The following is a 20854-nucleotide window of genomic DNA, read 5'->3' as shown; positions in this document are numbered from 1 at the left end:
AGGGGGACAAATCCTTCTTCAGGTATATTAGTGACAGAAAAAGGAACACAGGCGGGATAGTACGCCTTAGAAGACCGGACGGAAGTTACGTGGAAGCAGATTCCGATAAAGCCGAACTACTGAATGAATACTTCTGCTCAGTCTTCACCTGTGAGGCACCGGGACACGGTCCCCAGTTGAAGGCAACACAAAGCACAGAAGACCCATTTCAGAATTTTGAGTTCACACCAGGTGAAGTTTACAGTGAACTGGCAAGACTCAAGGTGAACAAAGCCATGGGACCAGACAATTTGCACCCAAGAATGCTCAGAGAATTGAGCGATGTCCTGGCGAAACCGTTGGCTGAGCTATTCAATCTCTCCCTAAGTAAGGGGAAAGTTCCCCTGGACTGGAAATTAGCTAATGTCGTTCCTCTGCATAAAAAGGGTTGCAGGGCAGAGGCTGCGAATTATAGTGCAAACTAATGGAAACATTAATTAAAAGCAAATTGGATACGATCTTGAATGAAGGGAATCTTTGGGATCCCAGTCAGCATGGATTCACCAAGGGTAGGTCCTGCCAATCCAATCTCATCAGCTTCTTTGACTGGGTAACAAGAAAGTTGGACTTGGGAGAGTCTTTGGACGTCGTGTACCTGGACTTCAGTAAAGCTTTTTGACAGTGTCCCACACCGCAGGCTGCTAAGCAAGATGGAATCGATGGGGTTAGGAGAGACACTAACTGCATGGGTCAATGATTGGCTGAGTGGCAGACTTCAGAGGGTGGTGGTTAATGGTACCCTCTCTAAAACATCGGAGGTGACCAGTGGAGTGCCGCAGGGCTCGGTCCTGGGTCCACTCCTTTTCAACATATTCATAGGGGATCTGACTCAAGGGCTTCAAGGTAAAATAACACTATTCGCCGATGACGCCAAACTATGTAATATAGTAAGTGAATACAGTTTACAGAATTATATGGCGCAGGACCTGCTTACATTGGAAAGTTGGTCCTCAACCTGGCAGCTAGGCTTCAATGCTAAGAAATGTAAGGTCATGCACCTCGGAAGCGGAAATCCATGCAGAACGTACTTCTTGAACGGAGAAACTTTAACTAGGACTTCAGCAGAACGAGATTTAGGAGTAATCATCAGTGCAGACATGAAAACTGCCAATCAAGTGGAGAAGGCTTCATCTAAGGCAAGGCAGATATTGGGTTGTATCAATAGAAGTTTCGTCAGCCGAAAGCCTGAAGTCATAATGCCGTTGTACAGGGCCATGGTGAGACCTCATCTGGAGTACTGTGTGCAATTCTGGAGGCCACATTACAGTAAAGATGTGCGCAGAATTGAATCGGTTCAACGGACGGCCACCAGGATGATCTCGGGGCTCAAGGGTCTCTCGTACGAAGAGAGACTGAACAAATTACAGCTCTACACTCTTGAGGAACGTAGGAAGAGGGGAGACATGATCGAAACATTTAAGTACCTCACGGGACGTGTCGAAGTGGAAGATGATATTTTCTTTCTCAAGGGACCCTCGGCCACAAGAGGGCACCCGCTCAAACTCAGGGGCGGAAAATTTCATGGCGACACCAGAAAGTATTTCTTCACAGAGAGAGTGGTTGATCATTGGAAAAAGCTTCCAGTGCAGGTGATCGAGGCAGACAGCATGCCAGACTTTAAGAATAAATGGAATACCCATGTGGGATCCCTACGAGGGTCAAGATTAGGAAATTGGGTCATTAGGGCATAGACAGGGGGTGGGTAAGCAGAGTGGGCAGACTTGATGGGCTGTAGCCCTTTTCTGCCATCATCTTCTATGTTTCTATGTTTCTATAGAGAGAGTAGGGAGGGACATATTCTTCAAACTTTCAAATAATAAAAGAACAAGAGGGCATTCAGAAAAATTGAAAGGGGACAGATTCAAAACGAATGCTAGGAAGTTCTTCTTTACCCAACGTGTGGTGGACACCTGGAATGCGCTTCCAGAGGATGTAATAGGGCAGAGTACGATACCAGGGTTTAAGAAAGGATTGGACAATTTCCTGCTGAAAAAGGGTATAGAAGGGTATAGATAGAGGATTACTACACAGGTCCTGGATCTGTTGGTCCGCCACGTGAGCGGGCTGCTGGGCACGATGGACCCTAGGTCTGACCCAGCGGAGGCATTGCTTATGTTTTTATATTATGTTATATTATGCTAGATGTCCGAATAATTCTCTTGCATTATCTCCAGATTACTAATGATTTTCATCATTCTGATCACCTCTTTGTGTTGTTTGCGGGCCGCAACAAGGGTATGGCGGCGTCCAAGGCTTCTATTGCTCGATGGGTCAAGGAGGCCATTGCGTCTGCTTACTTGACGTTGGGTAAGCGGTTGCCAGACAAACTTCATGCTCATTCCACTAGAGTGATGTCTACTTCTTGGGCGGAGTCCAGAGGTTTGTTTTGGAGGAGATTTGTCGTGCGGCTACTTGGTCTTCTCGGAATACGTTTTCGAAGCATTATCATTTGGATGTGGTGGTGCGTGTTTAATCTGCTTTTGGGGCTTCGCTTATTGCGGAGGCGGCGTTTGCTTCCCACCCGGATTGAGGATTGCTTTGCTACATCCCACTAGTCTCTGGATTCATCTGCTGCTGTTGAAAAGGAAGGAAAAATTATATTCTTATCTCTTAATTTTCTTTCCTTTAGACGCAGGAGGTGAATCCAGAGCCCCATCCTTTCTGGTTCTTTGCTCACTTTGTGTATATTGCGGGTTTCCGCAGTTTGTTTGAGTTGGTAGTTGTGTTCTCTATTCTTGTATTTGCACTTTGTTGTGGGAAAGAAGTTTTTTACATATGGACCTTGTTTTTGGTTCCGGATGCTTGGGCAAGGAGCAATACTGAAGGTACAGAGAGTGTGCCAACCAATGGGACTACCTGTTATTCAGTTCTCTATCTCCACCTGCTGGTAGATGTGTATTATCCCACTAGTCTCTGGATTCATCTGCTGCATCTAAAGGAAAGAAAATTAACAGGTAAGAACATAATTTTTCCTTATATTTCTTATAATGCCTTGATGATGTGAGTTCCTTCTGTATTTCTTTAACAAGAATATTATACAGTGGTACTTCAGTTTACGAGTGCACTGGTTTGCGAGTGTTTTGCAAGACGAGCAAAACATTTGCAAAATTAGTGCCTCGGAAACCGAGTGTGCCTCGATTTGCGAGCGGCACCCCCCGCGATCTGGCACCCTTGCCCCCGTGATTGGGCACCCCCCCGCAGCGATGGGGCATCCCCCCTGCTGCTTCTTACTGTCATCTGGGCCTGGGCACCGGCACCGGCATGTCCTGTGCGTTGGTGCCGGTGCTCGAAGATCAGCTTCCTCTTCTTTCTGGGCCTTGAGCATCTGCGCATGCGCAAGGCTTGCGAGTTCACGCTCTCTCCGAGATTCTCGGAGATCTCGGAGAGAACGTGAACTCGCAGGCCTTGCGCATGTACAGATGCTCAAGGCCCAGCAAGAAGAGGAGGCCGATCTTCGGGCACCGGCACCAACGCACAGGACATGCCGGTGCCGGTGCCCAGGTCCAGATGATAGTAAGAAGCGGCGGGGGGGGGGGGGTGCGAATCGCAGGGAGGGGTGCCGGATCGCGGGGGAGGGGAGGGTGCCGGATCACAGGGGGTCTTCAGGGGGAGCAATGCCGGTTCTCGGGGGGGGGGGGGGATAGAGCAGCGCCGCTGGCCTCGGAGGGTGGGAACGTATCAAAGCGAGTTTCCATTATTTCCTGTGGGGAAACTCGCTTTGATATACGAGTATTTTGGTTTATGAGCATGCTTCTGGAACGAATTATGCTCCTAAACCAAGGTACCACTGTAATTTCTAAATGCAAAAAAAGATCCAGTATACTTGTCCCAAGTTTTCATGAATTCAGATACATTTTTCATCTTTATCAGGAGGCTGTTCCATGCATTTACCACCCTTTCCATGAAAAAGTATTTTCTGGGGTTTCTCCTTTCATCTTCATCCTATGCCCCCTCATTCTAGAGCTTGTCTATATTGTAAATTATGTAATCTTTGTCCTATCTTGATTATATTGTGGATGTACTTTGTAACCCGTTCTGGGCTCCTTTGGGAGGATGGGCTAAATAATTGAAATAATTGAGCAAATAAATAAATAAAAGCTTCATTTTAACTGAAAGAGACTCATCTCATGCACATTTAGGCCATGTAGGAATTGAAATGTTTCTATCGTATCTCCCTTCTCCTGCCTGTCTTCCAAAGTATACATAATTGAGATCTTTATAACTGTCTTCATGAGTTTTATGACAAAGACCTCCAACCATTTTAGTAGCTCTCCTCTGGACCAACTTCATCCTGTTTATATCTTTTTGAAGGTGTGATCTCCAGAATTGGGTACAGTACTCTAAATGAGGTCTCACCAGAGTCTTATACAGGGGCATCATCTCCTTTTTCCTACTGGTTATTCCTCTCCCTATGCATCCAAGTATCCTTCTGGCTTTCGCCATCACCTATTTAGTCACCTTAAGACCATCATATATGATTATACCTAAGTCCTGCACCTCTTTTGTGCAGAATAGTTCTTCACTGCTAAACTGTACCATTCCCTAGGGTTTTGGCAGCTCAGATGCATGACCCTGCATTTCTTAACCAAATTCTGGACCATTATTCAAGCTTGTTATACACACCATCAGGAGTGTCTAACATATTGCAGATTTTGTTATCATCCGCAAAGAGGCAAACCTTACCAGACAGCTCTTCAGCAATAACACAATAATGTTAAAAAGAACAGATCCAAGAACTGAACCTTGTAGCACACCACTGGTAACATCCTTTTCCTCAGAATGAGCTCCATTTACCACTATTCTCTGTTACCTTCCATCCAACCAATTCTTAACCCAGTTTGTCACTTTAGGTTTCATACCGAGGGCACTCAGTTTATTTATTAAACTCCTGGGTGGAACAGTGTCAAAGGCTTTGCTAAAAGCTAAATATACCACATCTAAATCTCTCCCTCTATTCAGCGGTCTGGCCACCCAGTAAAAGAAATTGATCAGATTTGTCTGACAAGACCTGCCTCTAGAGCAGGGTCTCAAACTGTGTGCCCCAAAGAGATTCCGGGTGTGCCATGAAAGATTCTAGAATTTTACTTTATTTTTAAAAATTCCATTAATAAGTATTTATTAGAATAGATGACATGTACGTTGCATATGCAAGAGTCTGTCAATGTTATGAGGATACAACTGTGCCAAAACAGAATATTCGTTAATTGCTCAAGTTAGGTTAACTACAGCGGAGGATTTTGGTATTTACCAAAATCCTCCGCTGTAGTTAACCTAACTTGAGCAACAAAGCAATTAACGCTTTGTTACTATTTGGATCTTCTTATCTTTACAAACTTAGATTTTATGTTCTGACAGAAATTAAAAAAAGAGAACAACTGCAAATAGTCAATGATGAAATGCGTGTTTGCTTGTCAATTACCAAGCCGTATTTTGAGTTAATTTGCACTCGCATTGATTAGCAATTCTATTCTATCTACTTTAGTTTCACCGTTGTTATAATTACCCATACTTAGCTTAATAATTTTAAATAAATAACTCTCAAATTAACCTCCCCTTTTACAAAAGCGTGGAAGAGGTTTTTAGCATCGGCCGGTGCGCTGAATGCTCTGCGCTGCTCCAACGGTCATAGAGTTCCTATGAGCGTTGGAGCAGCGCAGAGCATTTAGCATGCTGACTGGCACTAAAAACCTCTTCTGCACTTTTGCAAAACGGGGATTAAATTTTTTGTTGGTTTTATAATTTTAATTATAATGTGCTGCAAAAAAAATTTGCTTTGTTTAGTGTGCCAGAGCCAAAAAAGTTTAAGAGACACTGCTCTAGAGAATCCATGTTGCCTCAGGTCCTGAAATCTAATGGATTACAGAAATTTCTCTATTCTCTGATTTAAAAGCGTCTCCATTAACAAAAGTCAGACTTAAGAACATAAGAATAGCCTTACTGGATCAGACCATTGGTCCATCTAGCCCAGTATCCCGTCTTCATGGAGGCTAAACCAAGTCTCTAGTTCTTCCTTATTTCTGCTTTTGTAGAGAGGATTCACAGTCTCCCTTCTCCAGTCCTCTGTCTTGGCTGTAGAGAAGCATTTGAAAGGTCATCCAATGGAGCCACCAGGATGGACGCCTACCAGTCCCATCGCTTTGTCCACGTTGAGTTTAACTAGCTCCTCATGAATAGTCCACTGAAAATCCATTTCTGTTTGTGTTTGTTTTCTGTGGTCCTGCTCCTGGCCCTTCAACTATGAACACAGAACAGAAATATTTGTTAAGCAATTCAGCCTTGTCTTTATCAGCTTCTACACATTTTTCCTCTTCACTTTTAAATCTCACAACACCGCTTTTGTACTTCCTCCTATCACTAACATTTCTAAAAAATGTCTTGTGGAACTTCTTTTCCCACTGAAGTGCATTCAGTTGTATTTTGAAGGGGTTTATTTCTCTGGATCCCCCATGCAATTTGATCCTTTTTTGGAACTTGATGTATCTTTTTACCACATTCCAATTTTCATTACATCTCATTAAATTTTAAGAGTTATTTTGCCCTCAGAGAGATGGACATTCTCAACTCCTTTTGTATAATTCTTTCAAACTTTCATTAGGTTAGAAAGAATAAAATGAAAAGATGAAAGTAAAGCAAGTTGATTATGTATGTTTATTGTAAGCTGCCTATATTATTGAGAAAGGTAGTATATAAGTGATCTTAAATAAATAAATGGAGGGCATAGAATGCAGGATGTGCCTTTTGAATCCTTCAGGGCCTGTGCCAGGAACATTCAATGGTCTAACGTGTGTGTGCAGCTTCTTGGAACCTGATCTGCAAGAATGCGGCTGGCAGTGGGTGTTCCTTGCCAAGCGAAGGCAGGAACTCCACTGCTGAACAAACATGTCTGTTTACTTGCTTCTGCAGATGGATTTTTACATAGCATTGATAGGGAGCTCTGGATCCTACAGCTGGCCTCTGTGCCAGTCTGGGCTTTAAACTGGAGGTACCAGGGGATCTAAAAAAATGTAGATCTGTCCTGGTTTCAGACACTTCCTAATCTTGATGCAGTCTAGTCACTATAAATACTGGTTTGACATGGAAATAGAAGAACTGAAAATCATAATGGTATGATTTTCAGTTCTTCTATTTCCATGTCAAACCAGTATTTATAGTGACTAGATTGCATCAAGATTAGGAAGTGTCTGAAACCAGGACAGATCTACTTTTTTATTTTAATTTCCCATACAGAAATACAACACAGAAGACTATCCTTCTGATGTACACCTTACAAGTAATCAATTCCCTGTCATCAGCAGCAGACAAATCCAGACGCATGGGTTAAACCCACCCACCATCTGGCGGAGATAGAGGACACCAAAGCTGTGATCCATTATTTCAATTGGCAGGCTCCTCACATTTCCAGTACACTCTACCTCTAGCAGGCAGATGGATGTCTTGACCTATGCTAAGATGAGCAGGCTTCCAGGGTAGTTTTCTGTTTTGGTTGTAGCCTGGGGGTATTAGGCTTTTTCAGCGCTAGGGTATACCTGGGGGAGAGAGGTCAATAACCCCCCTCTCTGCCATGCCATTTCTGCCCTAAGGCTCCCTCCTTTAAAAAATCCAATCCCAACCCCCGAAGACTGTGAATTGATCTCACTTTAACAGCTCCTGACTAGCTGTGGCAGAGATAGGTGGACCCTCTTGTTCAGGGCAGTGGGTGAGTCGCCTGTTACTGTGGGAGGAGAGAGCCCTTAGGACTGCGAGCATCAATGACACAACAGCCTCCTTCTCTGGATGCAGCTTTCCCAGCACTGTTGGGTTGCTAGCCATGGCCTGTCCCTTCGCTGAGATCAACAGACATCTTCGCACCTAAATCTGTGTTGGCTCTTAGTTCCACTAGACACATCAGTGCTTCAGTGACTTGCTTGCAGCCATCTACTTCTTTGCCATGTGGTGTGTGTTCACACCAAAACATCTGTTCCAGCATGGCAAAGGCCATGAAGCACTGTTCCTGCTGTGGCAAGTGATGTATTGCTAAGGGACACTGCAGTGGTTTCTGATGCGATGGAGGACAAGACCATGAGTTGCCAGCCTTGGATGTTCCTGCCAGCTCTTCAGCAACAGTGTCGGCTCCAACGCCTCCCTGCTGGTGGGTTCTCAGGCTTCCCCACGTGATCCTTAAGCCACTCTCAGAGATCCTGATCATCCCTCCTTTGGGGACACAGATACAGGGAAACTTCGGGTAGAGTCAGGGTGTGGGCAACCCTTTTCTCTTGAATTGGTTTTATTGCTCCATCAGGCCTATCTGCTTACACAGACCCTGTACTATATTGACTCATACATTTTGCTTTAGGGTTTGAACCCTTTATCCCTTTTCTATCATTTGCTTTTATTTTTATCTCCATATATTAACCCTTTTTTCTATATATTATTCTCACTAACACTTTATAATAATGTCCGGGCAGGACTTTGTGTAGGGAGATATCCCTCTCTATGGTTTCTTCTAGTTAGCTTTCAACCAATAGATTGCCTCCACGTAGTACAACCAGGTATTTAGTTCCGGTTTTAGTCCAGTGATTTTTTCATAGTGTTTTTTCGCGATTCTCTGCTTGTCTCCAGTTAATTTTGGCTTATTGTTGAGTCTTTATGCCACATACAATGTTCTTTTAATTTTAAAAGCTTTATCCATCTTTATTTTCAATAAGATTGCTTCTTTGTATTACGACCAGGTTTTGGCTCCAATACGGAGGTTTCTTATGGCAGTTGCCTCGGGCGATTCTGCCCTCAGTTAATTTTGGCTTTCTGGTGACCCCTGTTTTATTTATTACAGCTACTTTAGAATACATAGGATATCCGTCCTCCAAATAGCATTGTATCTTTATAATTATATTTTTTGTCACTTTAGCACTTCGCACTGACTAACTTTAGAAATATATATGTCCGGTGCCATATCACTTAGCTCTGCTGTTATAGCTGCTCTTGAAAAAGTTTTGCGAGATCTTTTATTTTTTGCATCCAAAGACGGTTTATAATCGGCATTAATTTTGCGGTACAATAATTATAATTTTTTTCCCTTATTTGTCCGTGGTTTGTTTTAATTTTTACTTTTATTCTTATTTTCAACACCGCAAAGTTTATTTCACTTTGAGGGCTGCATAGGAATCGATAATGATTTGGGAAACTATGGCCACTTGCCACATTCTCTCCTTAGAGCCCATTTGCTTCGACCTCATTTGTTTTTTACATTGCCTTCTATATACTCTACTTCTTATTACATACATTAGCTTGCACTCACTTTATTCAGTGGCTTCTCCTAGCTCTCAATGTCACATGATGTCCTTAGATATAAAAGTACTTTTTTAGTATTTGTTAGCCGCTTGTATTTTATGTTGTTTTTATTTTACTATGCACCCCTTGGTACATTCATGCCTTACCATATTGATTATTTTTATTTTGCATTGCATCAAACCATGATTTTTGATGTTCTTAAAGCAATTTGCAGCACAACTATCTAGATTGCAAATATTGGCTAATATTATGTTTCATTAATTCAAATTTAAGTGTTAATACGTCATCTTTTTGATTTTAATGTTATTAACTTTTTTTATGGCTGTTTTTAAATATTAGTATTATCAACGTTATGTTTTGCTTTCAATAATTACTATGCTGGTTTAGCATTTGTTACAATCATGCTCTGTTTGAATTAATTTGTGTGATCACCACTATGTTTAATCAAGTCTTTAATAGATTAATTGATAAATTATGTAACATAGTAGGGTCTTGATGGAAAGTCTTGTACAAATTTTGGTTGTTTTGATAGTTGATTTAGGTACCCCTTAGTTATTTCCATTGATTCATTTTAGATTGTCATTTATTATTCAAAGAGATTATATCTTATCATGTTTTTGTTTATTTATTATGTCTTAAGCTCATATACAATGTATTTTATTTATAGCTCAAGACAAGTAGGAGTGTGTGGTGCACTGGTTGTAGCTACAGCCTCAGCACCCTGGGGTTGTGGGTTCAAACCCTGTGCTGCTCCTTGTGACCCTGGGCAAGTCACTCAGTCCTCTGTAGCCCCAGGTACGTTAGATAGATTGTGAGCCCACCGGGACAGATAGGGAAAATGCTTGAGTACCTGATTGTAAAACCGCTTAGATAACCTTGATAGGCGGTATATAAAATCCTAATAAAACTTGAAAAAAAAAACAAGTCTTTTTGCCTTAAGTCCTTTTTATTATTATTATTATTTTTGTGTTTTAACATCAATTGGTACGTATATGGTTTTAATAAGGGATCCTTTTACTAAAGTGTGCTAGCGTTTTTAGCGCGCACTAAACCCGCGCTACACGGCTAGAACTAACACCAACTCAATGCTGGTATTAGCGTCTAGCGTGTGTGGCAATTCAGCGGGCACTAAGCGCACGCTAAAACCGCTATCGCAGCTTAGTAAAAGGAGCCTTAAGTCTGTCTTCACCATCACAGTTTGTCTATTAATTTTGTGCATACACATTTTACACTACGGCATTTTCATTTCTTATTCAGTGATTCGTGATCCTTATGGGTTGTTCTTGTCACTCTACAAAGCTTTTTCCTTGGATGTTTCCTGTCTTTGTTTTTAGCCATCTTTTAGCCACCTTACACAGCATGGGCATACTTGACACATCTTTCTGTATTGAGGTCAAGCTTAGTTATTAATTTTGCATGTATAGGGTTGGCACCACAGTCACTTTTAAGCTATTTATCATCCGTTGTTATCGTTTATTCCATTCTTTCTTAATCCTTTAAGGACCCCTGAGGAAGGCATATTCGCTGAAACACGGACCGTGTAGGGTACGGTTGGACTATTACATTTGAGTTTGTGTTTTTTATGATTTTATTGTGAAGAAGAATAAATCATTTTCAGAACATCTTATCCACAGTCTTCTTTTGTTTTTCTCGGATTCATTTTACTGTGGATTGCTGGGTATTTCTTTATTTTTTTTTTTTTTTGCAATGGTTAGAGCTACAGCCTTGGCACCCTGAGGTTGTGGGTTCCAATCCCACATGGCTCCTTGTGACCCTGGGCAAGTCACTTAATCCCCATCACCCCAGGTACAGTAGATAGAGTGGGAGCTTGCCAGGACAGTTAGGGAACATGCTTGAGTACCTGAATAATGTGTAATTTGCATAGAATTGTAGGATATGCAGAATATAAATTATTACAAATAAATAAATACGATAAAGTACCTGAATGTAAACTAGAGCAGTGGTTCCCAACCCTGTCCTGGAGGGTTTTCAGGCTAGCCCTAATGAATATGCATGAAGCGAATTTGCATGCCTATCACTTCCATCATATGCAAATCTCTCTCATGCTTATTCATTAGGGCTAGCCTGAAAACCCGATTGGCCTGATGTTCCTCCAGGACAGGGTTGGGAATCACTGAACTAGAGAATGACACGGGGGAAAAATCTGTCCCCGTCCCCTTCACCGCCCTGTCACCGCCATCCCATTCACTGCCCGGTCACCATCACTGCCATCCCATTCACCGCCCCGTCACCGTCCCCGCAACATCCATACAAGCCTCAGTACTGCAATATTTAGCTTATTCCTTCCTTATAAATCAAAGTTCTGGCTACTGAACTGGAGAAAGAGATGTTCAGCTGGTAGGGCTTTGTTTATAAATTTTTATCAACCCAACTAATATACTACTTTATCCTGAAGAGAAAAAAAAAAAGAAAAAGAAATAGAATTTTTTTTTCCACCTTTTGTTGTCTGGTTTCTGCTTTCCTCATCTTCTCATTCAATTCCTTCCATCCACTGTCTGTCTTTTCTCTGTATCTTCCATTTGCTCTGTTACTCTGTGCCTCTCCCTTTCTCCCCCCTTCCAAATTGGTCTGGCACCCATCTTCTTCCCTCCGCTCCCCCCATAGTCTGGCATCTCTGTCTTCTTCCCTGCCAGCATCTTCTTCCCACTCTCTCTTCCCCATTTCCCTTCAGCGTCTTCTCCCACTCTGTCTTCCCCATGTCCTTTCAGTGTATTTCTCCCCCATCTGTCTTCCCCATGTGCTTTCAGCTTCTTCTCCCACTCTGTCTTCCCCATGTGCTTTCAGCATCTTCTCCCACTCTGTCTTCCCCATGTGCTTTCAGTGTCCTTCTCCCCCCTCTGTCTTCCCCATGTGCTTTCAGTGTCCTTCTCCCCCTCTGTCTTCCCCATGAGCTTTCAGCGTCCTTCTCCCCCCTCTGTCTTCCCCATGTGCTTTCAGCGTCCTCCCCCCCTCTGTCTTCCCCATGTGCTTTCAGCGTCCTTCTCCCCCCTCTGTCTTCCCCATGTGCTTTCAGCATCCTTCTCCCCCCTCTGTCTTCCCCATGTGCTTTCAGCATCCTTCTCCCCACTCTGTTTTACCCATTTCCCTTCAGCGTCTATTCCTCTCCACGCCCACATTTCCTCCTCCCTGCCCCTTATCTTTGTGGCGCTTTCAACCCCCCCCCCCCGGACAACAGGCCTGGTCCGACAAACCTCCCTGCCCTTTACCTGTGGCCGGCGATGTCTAAACTGCCTTCTTACAGCAGCCGGAGCGTTGTAGTTGCACATGGCTGCCGTAAAAGTCGTCTCTGATGCAACTTCTGGTTGCATCAGAGATGACCTTTACAGCAGCCACACGCAGCTTCAAGACTCCGGCTGCTGTAAGAAGTCAATTTAGACTCGCGGCCACAAAGGTAAGGGGCAGGGAGGGGGAAGGGAGCTGTTTCAACTCAGCTGCGGCAGTAAGGAGGGCGGCAGTAGGGAGGGAGCGCGATAGGTGACCGCACGCGTTCCCTCCCTTAACTGCAGGGACAAAGCCACTCACCGCTCCACGGGGCAGTGAATGGCCTTGTCCCCGTAGGCAAGGATGAACACAGGTTTTTCCTCACCGTTTTGGTGGGTTACCCAAGGCTAGCCGCGGGTAACAGCCACCGTGTCATTCTCTAATGTAAACTACTTAGGATGTAAGTGGTGTATAAATAAGAAAATAAATAAATAAATATTGGAACAAGCTTACTGGGCAACTAAGATTATGTGTAGATTACTGCTTTAAGAAGATGTTGAAAACCAAGCTGTTTGTAGACACATATTTTTGATCTGTCTTTCCTAACGTTGTTTGTGCATTTTTCTAACATTTTTTAATACGTTACTGAAGAATTTATAGGTCTTGTTTTCATATGTGTTGATATTATTTTGAAGAATGATTTGTATTGTTTTTGTTTTTGATCTATGTATGTTTATTTGGAAACCACTGTGACTTCAGGCGTTATATTAACCCCCTCTTTTACTAAGGTGCGCTAACTGATTAGCGCGCACTAATTGAATTAGTGTGCGCTAAACGCTAACGTGTCCATAGACTAAAAGAGGACCTAAGTTTTTAAATAAATAAATAAAATAAATAAATATTCCTTGTTGGACTCTATATTTTTTAATTTCTTTCTTGTTTTCCCTCCACAGTACTGCCAATAACTCTCCACGGAGCACTCCCAACAGCTCCCCTGCCCTCCGTAAACGCCTGCTGCTCACTTCGAAGCCCTTTGATCCAGACACCATGGTAGAGAAAGGGTCAGACAGCTCCTCGGAGAAGACTTCGCCTCCTTCAATGCAGCAGCAGTCGCAGCTGCAGCCACCCCCCAACAACCCTCTCTACTACCCCCTGAGTGGACGCAATTTCATTAAAAACAGCAAGGTGAGCATTATAGAAGGAGATCCAAATATGGGAGCTGGGAATATAGCCAAGGAGAGGTACTCCACAGACTTTGAACCACCAGAATTATTTATGCATGTTTATAAATCTCTCAGTGTGATGTGCAGCAAGCTATTTATTACAGTAGTGGAGAAGGACTCCCCATTGCTCACTAACCTGCAGCATATCTAGCAATAGAGAGAGGCTTTAGCCTGGTGTTTCTGTGGAAATGGGTTGAAGCTAAAGCTGCAGCTGCTAAGGGCAGTGGGGTAGTTCACCCATGCAGCTATCCTAGAAGCTGCAACCTTAGCCTCTCTGAATGCTTACCTGCCCCAGCAACTACAGTTATAACTCTCCCCATTGCTTGTTCACGCTCCCAGCAACTATAGCCTAAAGCAGGGCTGCCCAAGTCCAGTCCTCGAGATCTACTGGAAGGCCGGGATTTAGGATATCCACAGTGGATATTCATGAGAGAGATTTGCCTGCACTGCCTTCTTGTTATGCAAATCTCTCTCAAGCATATTTATTGTGGATATCCTGAAAACCTGACCTGCCAGTAGACCTCGAGGATCGGACTTGGGCAGCCCTGGCCTAAAGCCTTTCTATCACCTACACAGCCTCCCTAATAGCAGCCTTGGTGTCACATCCCAGTCCCCAGCAGTAGCCTTTCTGAACCTTTCAACTCCCTTTCCCCCTTTCCCCCACCTGGGAAAGCCTCTCACTTTTTCTCTCCCCCCGCAGTAGCAGCTTTAACGTGCGCGACTTTTAATCACACACTAACTCCTGCGCTAGCCGAAAAACTACTGCCTGCTCAAGAGGAGGCGGTAGCGGTTAGCGCGGCCGGCAGTTTAGCGCACGTTAAACTGCTACCGTGGCTTTGTAAAAGGAGCCCATAATGTTTGCTATAACTAAGTTGGACAAGACTTTACAGGAAAATCTATCACGTTTTAGTAAATTTACAGAGGAAGCTGTGAGTATATTCTCTGATCATGATATAAGATTAAATAAATTGGAGAAGAATTATAGAAAAGTTGAATCTCAAATTAAATCTTGTCAGCTAGCACAGGCATCTTCTATAAAAAGATAATTTGCTGATTCATTTTCAACTGGAGGCACTTGAGAAAGAAAGCTTCAAGATCTAATAATTTGAGACTGCTAAATTTTCCTGTTACTCACTTTCTATCTCCAAGGGAATTCTTTAAAATTTATGTAAAGAAAGTGTTACAGCTATTAACTGAAGATAAATATATTCCATGAGGTATAAAAAAATGTTTTTCAGGAAGGTGGGGTAGATAGATAGTCTTGATTAGACAAAATCTGTAGAAAATTCTCAAGATGTAATAACTAAAAGATCAACGTTATTAGTCTCGATGTCCTCAGTGGAACGTAAGATGATGATTTTGAAGACATTTTTCCCCCCCAAAAAAGTCTGTATTCTAATGTTTCCAGGCAAACCCAAATTCAAAGCAAAGCTTTTCTCCTCCTGAGGCCTCGGGCCTTGGTAGGAGGAGGCACTTTCTTTTTTAAATTTCCTTGTAAATGTCTGGTAACATGGGTATCAGATTCCTATGTTTTCCTAGATCCAACTCATTTGGAAACATTTTGAATAATGAGAAGTCTCAGAAATGATTACCTTTTCTCTTATTACAAGTTCATTGGGTTAAGAATGAATTGGCCTGCAAATGTGTAATTCATGTATCTTTGCTGTTTTGTTTTCCTTTTTCTCCGCTACTCATAATGTGGGCTTGATAGGATGAATGTGTGTATTTCCTGTTTATAATTATTTTATTTAGTCTTTTACTTTTATGTTACTTGTAACATTAAATAAAAATTATTAATAAAAAATAAGTAAAATAAAATTTTAAAGCCTGCAGGGGGAGATCGTGCCTAACGAACTTATTGCACTTCTTCGAAGGAATTAACAAACGGATGGACAGAGGAGACCCCATAGACATCATATACCTTGATTTCCAAAAAGCCTTTGACAAGGTGCCTCACGAACGTCTACTCCGGAAACTGAAGAACCATGGAGTGGACGGAGACGTACATAGATGGATCAGAAACTGGTTGGCGGGTAGGAAACAGAGGGTAGGGGTGAAGGGCCACTACTCGGACTGGATGGGGGTCACGAGTGGTGTTCCGCAGGGCTCAGTGCTCGGGCCGCTGCTATTTAATATATTCATAAATGATCTAGAAACAGGCACGAAGTGTGAGATAATAAAATTTGCGGACGATACAAAACTATTTAGTGGAGCTGGGACTAAAGAGGAATGCGAAGAATTGCAAAGGGACTTGAACAAATTGGGGGAATGGGCGGCGAGATGGCAGATGAAGTTCAACGTTGAGAAATGTAAAGTATTGCATGTTGGAAACAGAAACCCGAGGTACAACTATACGATGGGAGGGATATTATTGAATGAGAGCAACCAAGAAAGGGACTTGGGGGTAATGGTGGACATGACAATGAAGCCGACGGCACAGTGCGCAACAGCCGCTAAGAAAGCAAATAGAATGCTAGGCATAATCAAGAAGGGTATTACAACAAGGACAAAAGAAGTTATCCTGCCATTGTATCGGGCGATGGTGCGCCCGCATCTGGAATACTGCGTCCAATATTGGTCTCCGTACCTTAGGAAGGATATGGCGTTACTCGAGAGGGTTCAGAGGAGAGCGACACGCTTGATAAAAGGGATGGAAAACCTCTCATACGCTGAGAGATTGGAGAAACTGGGTCTCTTTTCCCTGGAGAAGAGGAGACTTAGAGGGGATATGATAGAGACTTATAAGATCATGAAGGGCATAGAGAGAGTAGAGAAGGACAGATCCTTCAAACTTTCGAAAAATAAAAGAACAAGAGGACACTTGGAAAAGTTGAAAGGGGACAGATTTAAAACGAATGCTAGGAAGTTCTTCTTTACCCAACGAGTGGTGGACACCTGGAATGCGCTTCCAGAGGGAGTAATAGGGCAGAGTACAGTACAGGGGTTTAAGAAAGGATTGGACAATTTCCTGCTGGAAAAGGGGATAGAGGGGTATAAATAGAGGATTACTGCACAGGTCCTGGACCTGTTGGGCCGCCGCGTGAGCGGACTGCTGGGCATGATGGACCTCAGGTCTGACCCAGCAGAGGCATTGCTTATGTTCTTATGTCCTTCGTGCCCCCAGTGCCGCTTTCCTATGTCCTTAGTGCTCTCAGTGCCTCCTATGTCCTTAGTGCCCTCAATGCCTCCTTCCTATGTCCTTAGTGCCCCTTGCTATGTCCTTAGTGCCCTCAGTGCCTCCTGTGTTCTTAGTGCCCTTTCCTATGTCTTTAGTGCCCCAATGCCTCCTTCCCATGTCCTTAGTACCCCTTCCTACGTCCTTAGTGCCCCCAGTGTCTCCTTCTCATGTCCTTAGTGCCCCAGTGCCTCCGTCCTGTGTCCTTAGTGCCCCCAGTGCCTCCTTCCCATGTCCTTAGTGCCCCCAGTGCCTCTGTCCTGTGTCCTTAGTGCATTCAGTGCCTTCTATGTCCTTAGTGCCCTCAGTTCCCCTTCCTGTGTCCTTAGTGCCCCCAGTGCCTCCTTCCTATGTCCCCCTCACTGTCTTCCAGACTTTGTCCCACCCACACCCCCGAAGCCTGCCTGCCTTCCTCCCTCCCATCCCTCTGTGCAGTAGAACCCTTGAGCAGCATCTTTCCATTTCTACCCCCCATCCCCTCGTACAGTAGAACCCGGCATTTTTCTATTCCTCCCTCCCTCCCATTCCCCTGTGCAGTAGAACCGTTGAGCAGCATGTTTTCATCTTCCCCTCCCCCCACTACTGCCGTCATGCAGCACACCCCACTGGCCCTCCCATCCAACCCTCCCACCGCGAGATGACCTACAAACCTCCTGGCTCCAGCAGCGTCTGCAGCACTCTAAACACGCTGCTTCGCGGCCTTCTACTGCCCGTGATTTCCTCTGCCTCGTCTCTGTCTCGATGTCATCAGGGACATGACAGAGGAAATTAGGGCAGTAGAAGGCCGCAAAGCAGCGTGTTTTAGAGTACTGTTGATGCTGCTGGAGTCGGGAGGTTTGTGGTCATCTCGTGGTGGGAGGGTTGGATGGGAGGGTCAACGGGGGTTCAGGTGCGGCAATAAGGGTTGCGCCGGGGGTGATGACGACGAACTGCCTTACAGTGAGTGAGGGGGGAGTTGAAGCGCGCATGCGCACTTCTGCTGGCCACAAACCTACAGATCACGGATCACGCAGGTAAGAGTGCGCATGCGCGCTTAGCGTTTTATTATAGTAGATTAAGCTATCCCCATCTATTTCAATGAATAAGTAAGATAAAAACCTCAGCTTATATCCCCACTGAATTAAATAATTTAGCAAGTCAATTAATGCAGAACTTTACCCTATAAAGCCTTTCAGAAAGAAATAAAAAAATATATAGCAATGTTCAAGCCATTACATTATAAAATTATTGACTAAACTAAACTAAACTAAACCTTGGGTTTATATACCGCACCATCTCCACGGATGCAGAGCTCGGCACGGTTTACAGGAAGTAGGATGAGAGAGGAACTACAGTGGAGAGATTAAGAGTTAGGTGTAAAAGGGTGGGGGAAGGGGGAGAGGCCTAAGAGGGGGGAAGTGTTACAGTTGACCTCTATTTTAGTAAATAAATACATTCATTCTAATAGTCAATTAAACCTGTATTCATTCACACTGTACCCATTCCCATTTCCATACACATTCATTCTAAATACCATCCCATTATTGGCATAAAGTGGTAATATCCTGGCCAGGCTGTCAGTTTCTCCAGGGAGAATAGTCTTCCCCCAAGATAACTGTTTCATCCACCATCAATGCTGCCACTAGCTGTCTTTAAGGATGCTGCTCTGTGGAAATTTCCATCCCACAGAATAAACAGCAGCTGGCAATGGGGAAATGATGTCAGTCACCTTACAGAAGAACTCCATGGTGGCACCTGCGATTACACAGATCTCTGCAGGACATTGCTAACACTTGGAGCTGATCCTCTATTGATCAAATGATAACTTGAGCTAACACAGAGCACTTCTCCATTATCTTTCAACAACTTTCATCAGGGTCCTGAATCCAAAGTGCAGCTGTGCGATGATATGTGCCTGTATCTTCTGGATGCGATAATTTGTTATAGGGTCTACTGCACAGCTGGCATATCAGGTGCATCCACAACAAAAGAGACAGAGAGACAGGTGTGTTGCTGGGACTGATTCAATGCTGAATTGCAGCTCTTTGCTCACTGTCATAGTCAAAAGCAATGGAAAAACAGAAGCAAGCCGGCCCATGAGAGCAAAGGTTGAAGTTGCAAATACCTGAAGCAGATCTGGAATTACTTTAACCATCAGCTTGTCACTGTAAGTCCCATAGTACTTTATGTTTGTGCTAGGGGTGTAGAACAACTGCACTTTGCCGAACATCTCTCCTGCGTTTTACATCCGGGCATACCGCGCTGGCAAACTTCCCCAATCAGGTGGCTAACCTCCCAGTGTCAACTATGCGGCTGCATCTTCACATCTACTGCACATGTGCACTAAATAGGAATTGGCATGATAAAAAGGAGAGCCTGGCTTAAAAAATAAAAATACCGGGGCCGATTCACTGCTGTCCAAAGACCTCCGACTACATGAAAGCACCCCGGAGAAAAGAAAACAACCTCAACACTTCCCGTAGACCACTCTAATAGCAACAAAGGTGAGTGATGTCATCCCTCAGCGTTCCAAGACTCATTTTAATAATCCAACAAACTTCTGTAGAGTATTCAAAACATCACAGCTAAAATAATGAAGAACCCAGTTCAAGCTATAACTGTTTAAACATTTTGAGGCCAAAAACAGTAAAGTAAAAATTAAAAGTAGAAAAAAACCTGAAAGTAATGGTAAGCAAAACCAGCTGTATTCAAAAATTAATATCTCCATCTTCTAATGCAAAAGTAAAAAGTAAAGGATGAATGTATTTATTTAAATCATATCATCCTTATTTAGGTCATTCCATTTACTTTTTGGCTAATGTATTCTTGTAATTTCACCGGGTCCTCATTATATATGGTGTTATTGCAGTGAGTAATTTTCATAACAGCAGGGAAAAATAAGCCCTACAACGCCCCCATCTGTTTTAATTGGGGGCGAAGTTCCAAAAATTTCTTTCTTTTATCTGCCGTGGCCTTTGCATAGTCACGAAAAAAAGGCCATTTAGCCTCCTGCCACATTATATTTCTTTGCTCCTTGGCCACCTTTAAAATCTCCTGTACTTATGTATATCTTAGCAGCTTGAAAATTATGGGCCTGGGGCCAAAAGCTGTATTTTTTTTCCTGTAAGGGATTCTATGAGCCCTTTCAATTTCCAGAGGTGGTGAAAATTTTGACATCACTTTTGGAATGAAGTCTTTCAAGAAACCTGCCATATCTTGTCCCTCAATATTTTCAGAAACTCCTAGAGCCGGAGATTATTTCTTCATTCCCTGTTTTCCAAATCCTCCATTTTCTTTGTTATTACTAGGAGAGAGTTATGATCAACCTGGGACTGGACCAGCTTTGTCTCACAGTTTGCAATTCTCTTTCACAACTATCCAGCCTGGTGTTAGATATTTGTATTTGATGGGTCAAGTTAGTCAGCTCTTCTGAAGTGAGGCTAATTTATGAGAATTATCCTGTAGTTGTTGAGAGTTATCCTTCAACGTCACCTGCAGGTTTTTCATTCCCTCCATCAGCTGTTCAAGAATCTCCATAGAATCAGATGGTAAAGGCACTTTAGATGGAGTTACTGGGGTTGATTTTGCTCTTTTGCTTTTCCCCTTAGTAGTAAATACAGAATCCAGAGTTAATTGTTTTCCTGAGGCCATCAGAAATCAAAATTTGTCAAACTGAATTGAATTAGTTAGTCATAACTCTTAATTGTGAATGTCCAAGGGAGGAGCTCTGCACTCACACAGCCATCCTCATTGCCTCCAAGTTCCGGAATCTCAGAATTCATTGAGTTTTGAGAATGTTACCCTTATATTGGCTGGGAATTTGAACCAGGTATTAGATCCTTCTCTGGATAGATCCTCTCCAGGACAGCAGACTTCTATTTCTTATAAGGGAGTTCCCTATTTATGTTCCAAATTAGACTTGGTTGATCCTTGGAGGTTATTACACCCC

At 43.3% G+C, this 20854-nt stretch overlaps 1 protein-coding gene across 6 annotated transcripts in view; it reads left to right on the top strand.

Annotated features, from left to right (window-relative positions):
- The window catches only part of GRAMD1A (GRAM domain containing 1A), a 275350-nt gene that overhangs the window by 28555 nt on the left and 225941 nt on the right, over window positions 1–20854 (top strand). For 5 of the 6 annotated variants that reach the window (XM_033914365.1, XM_033914366.1, XM_033914364.1 and 2 more), the window contains exon 2: window positions 13482–13713. In XM_033914365.1, the coding sequence (XP_033770256.1) occupies window positions 13576–13713 (138 nt within the window). In that variant the 5' untranslated portion in view covers window positions 13482–13575. Of the gene's footprint in view, window positions 1–13481; window positions 13714–20854 lie in introns of those variants that run through there. The other variant, XM_033914367.1, reaches the window with a different exon arrangement.

The sequence above is a fragment of the Geotrypetes seraphini genome, chromosome 11 (assembly GCF_902459505.1).
Source record: "Geotrypetes seraphini chromosome 11, aGeoSer1.1, whole genome shotgun sequence".
NCBI classification, from domain to species: Eukaryota; Metazoa; Chordata; class Amphibia; order Gymnophiona; family Dermophiidae; genus Geotrypetes; species Geotrypetes seraphini.
This window is presented reverse-complemented; position numbering and strand designations above follow the sequence as displayed.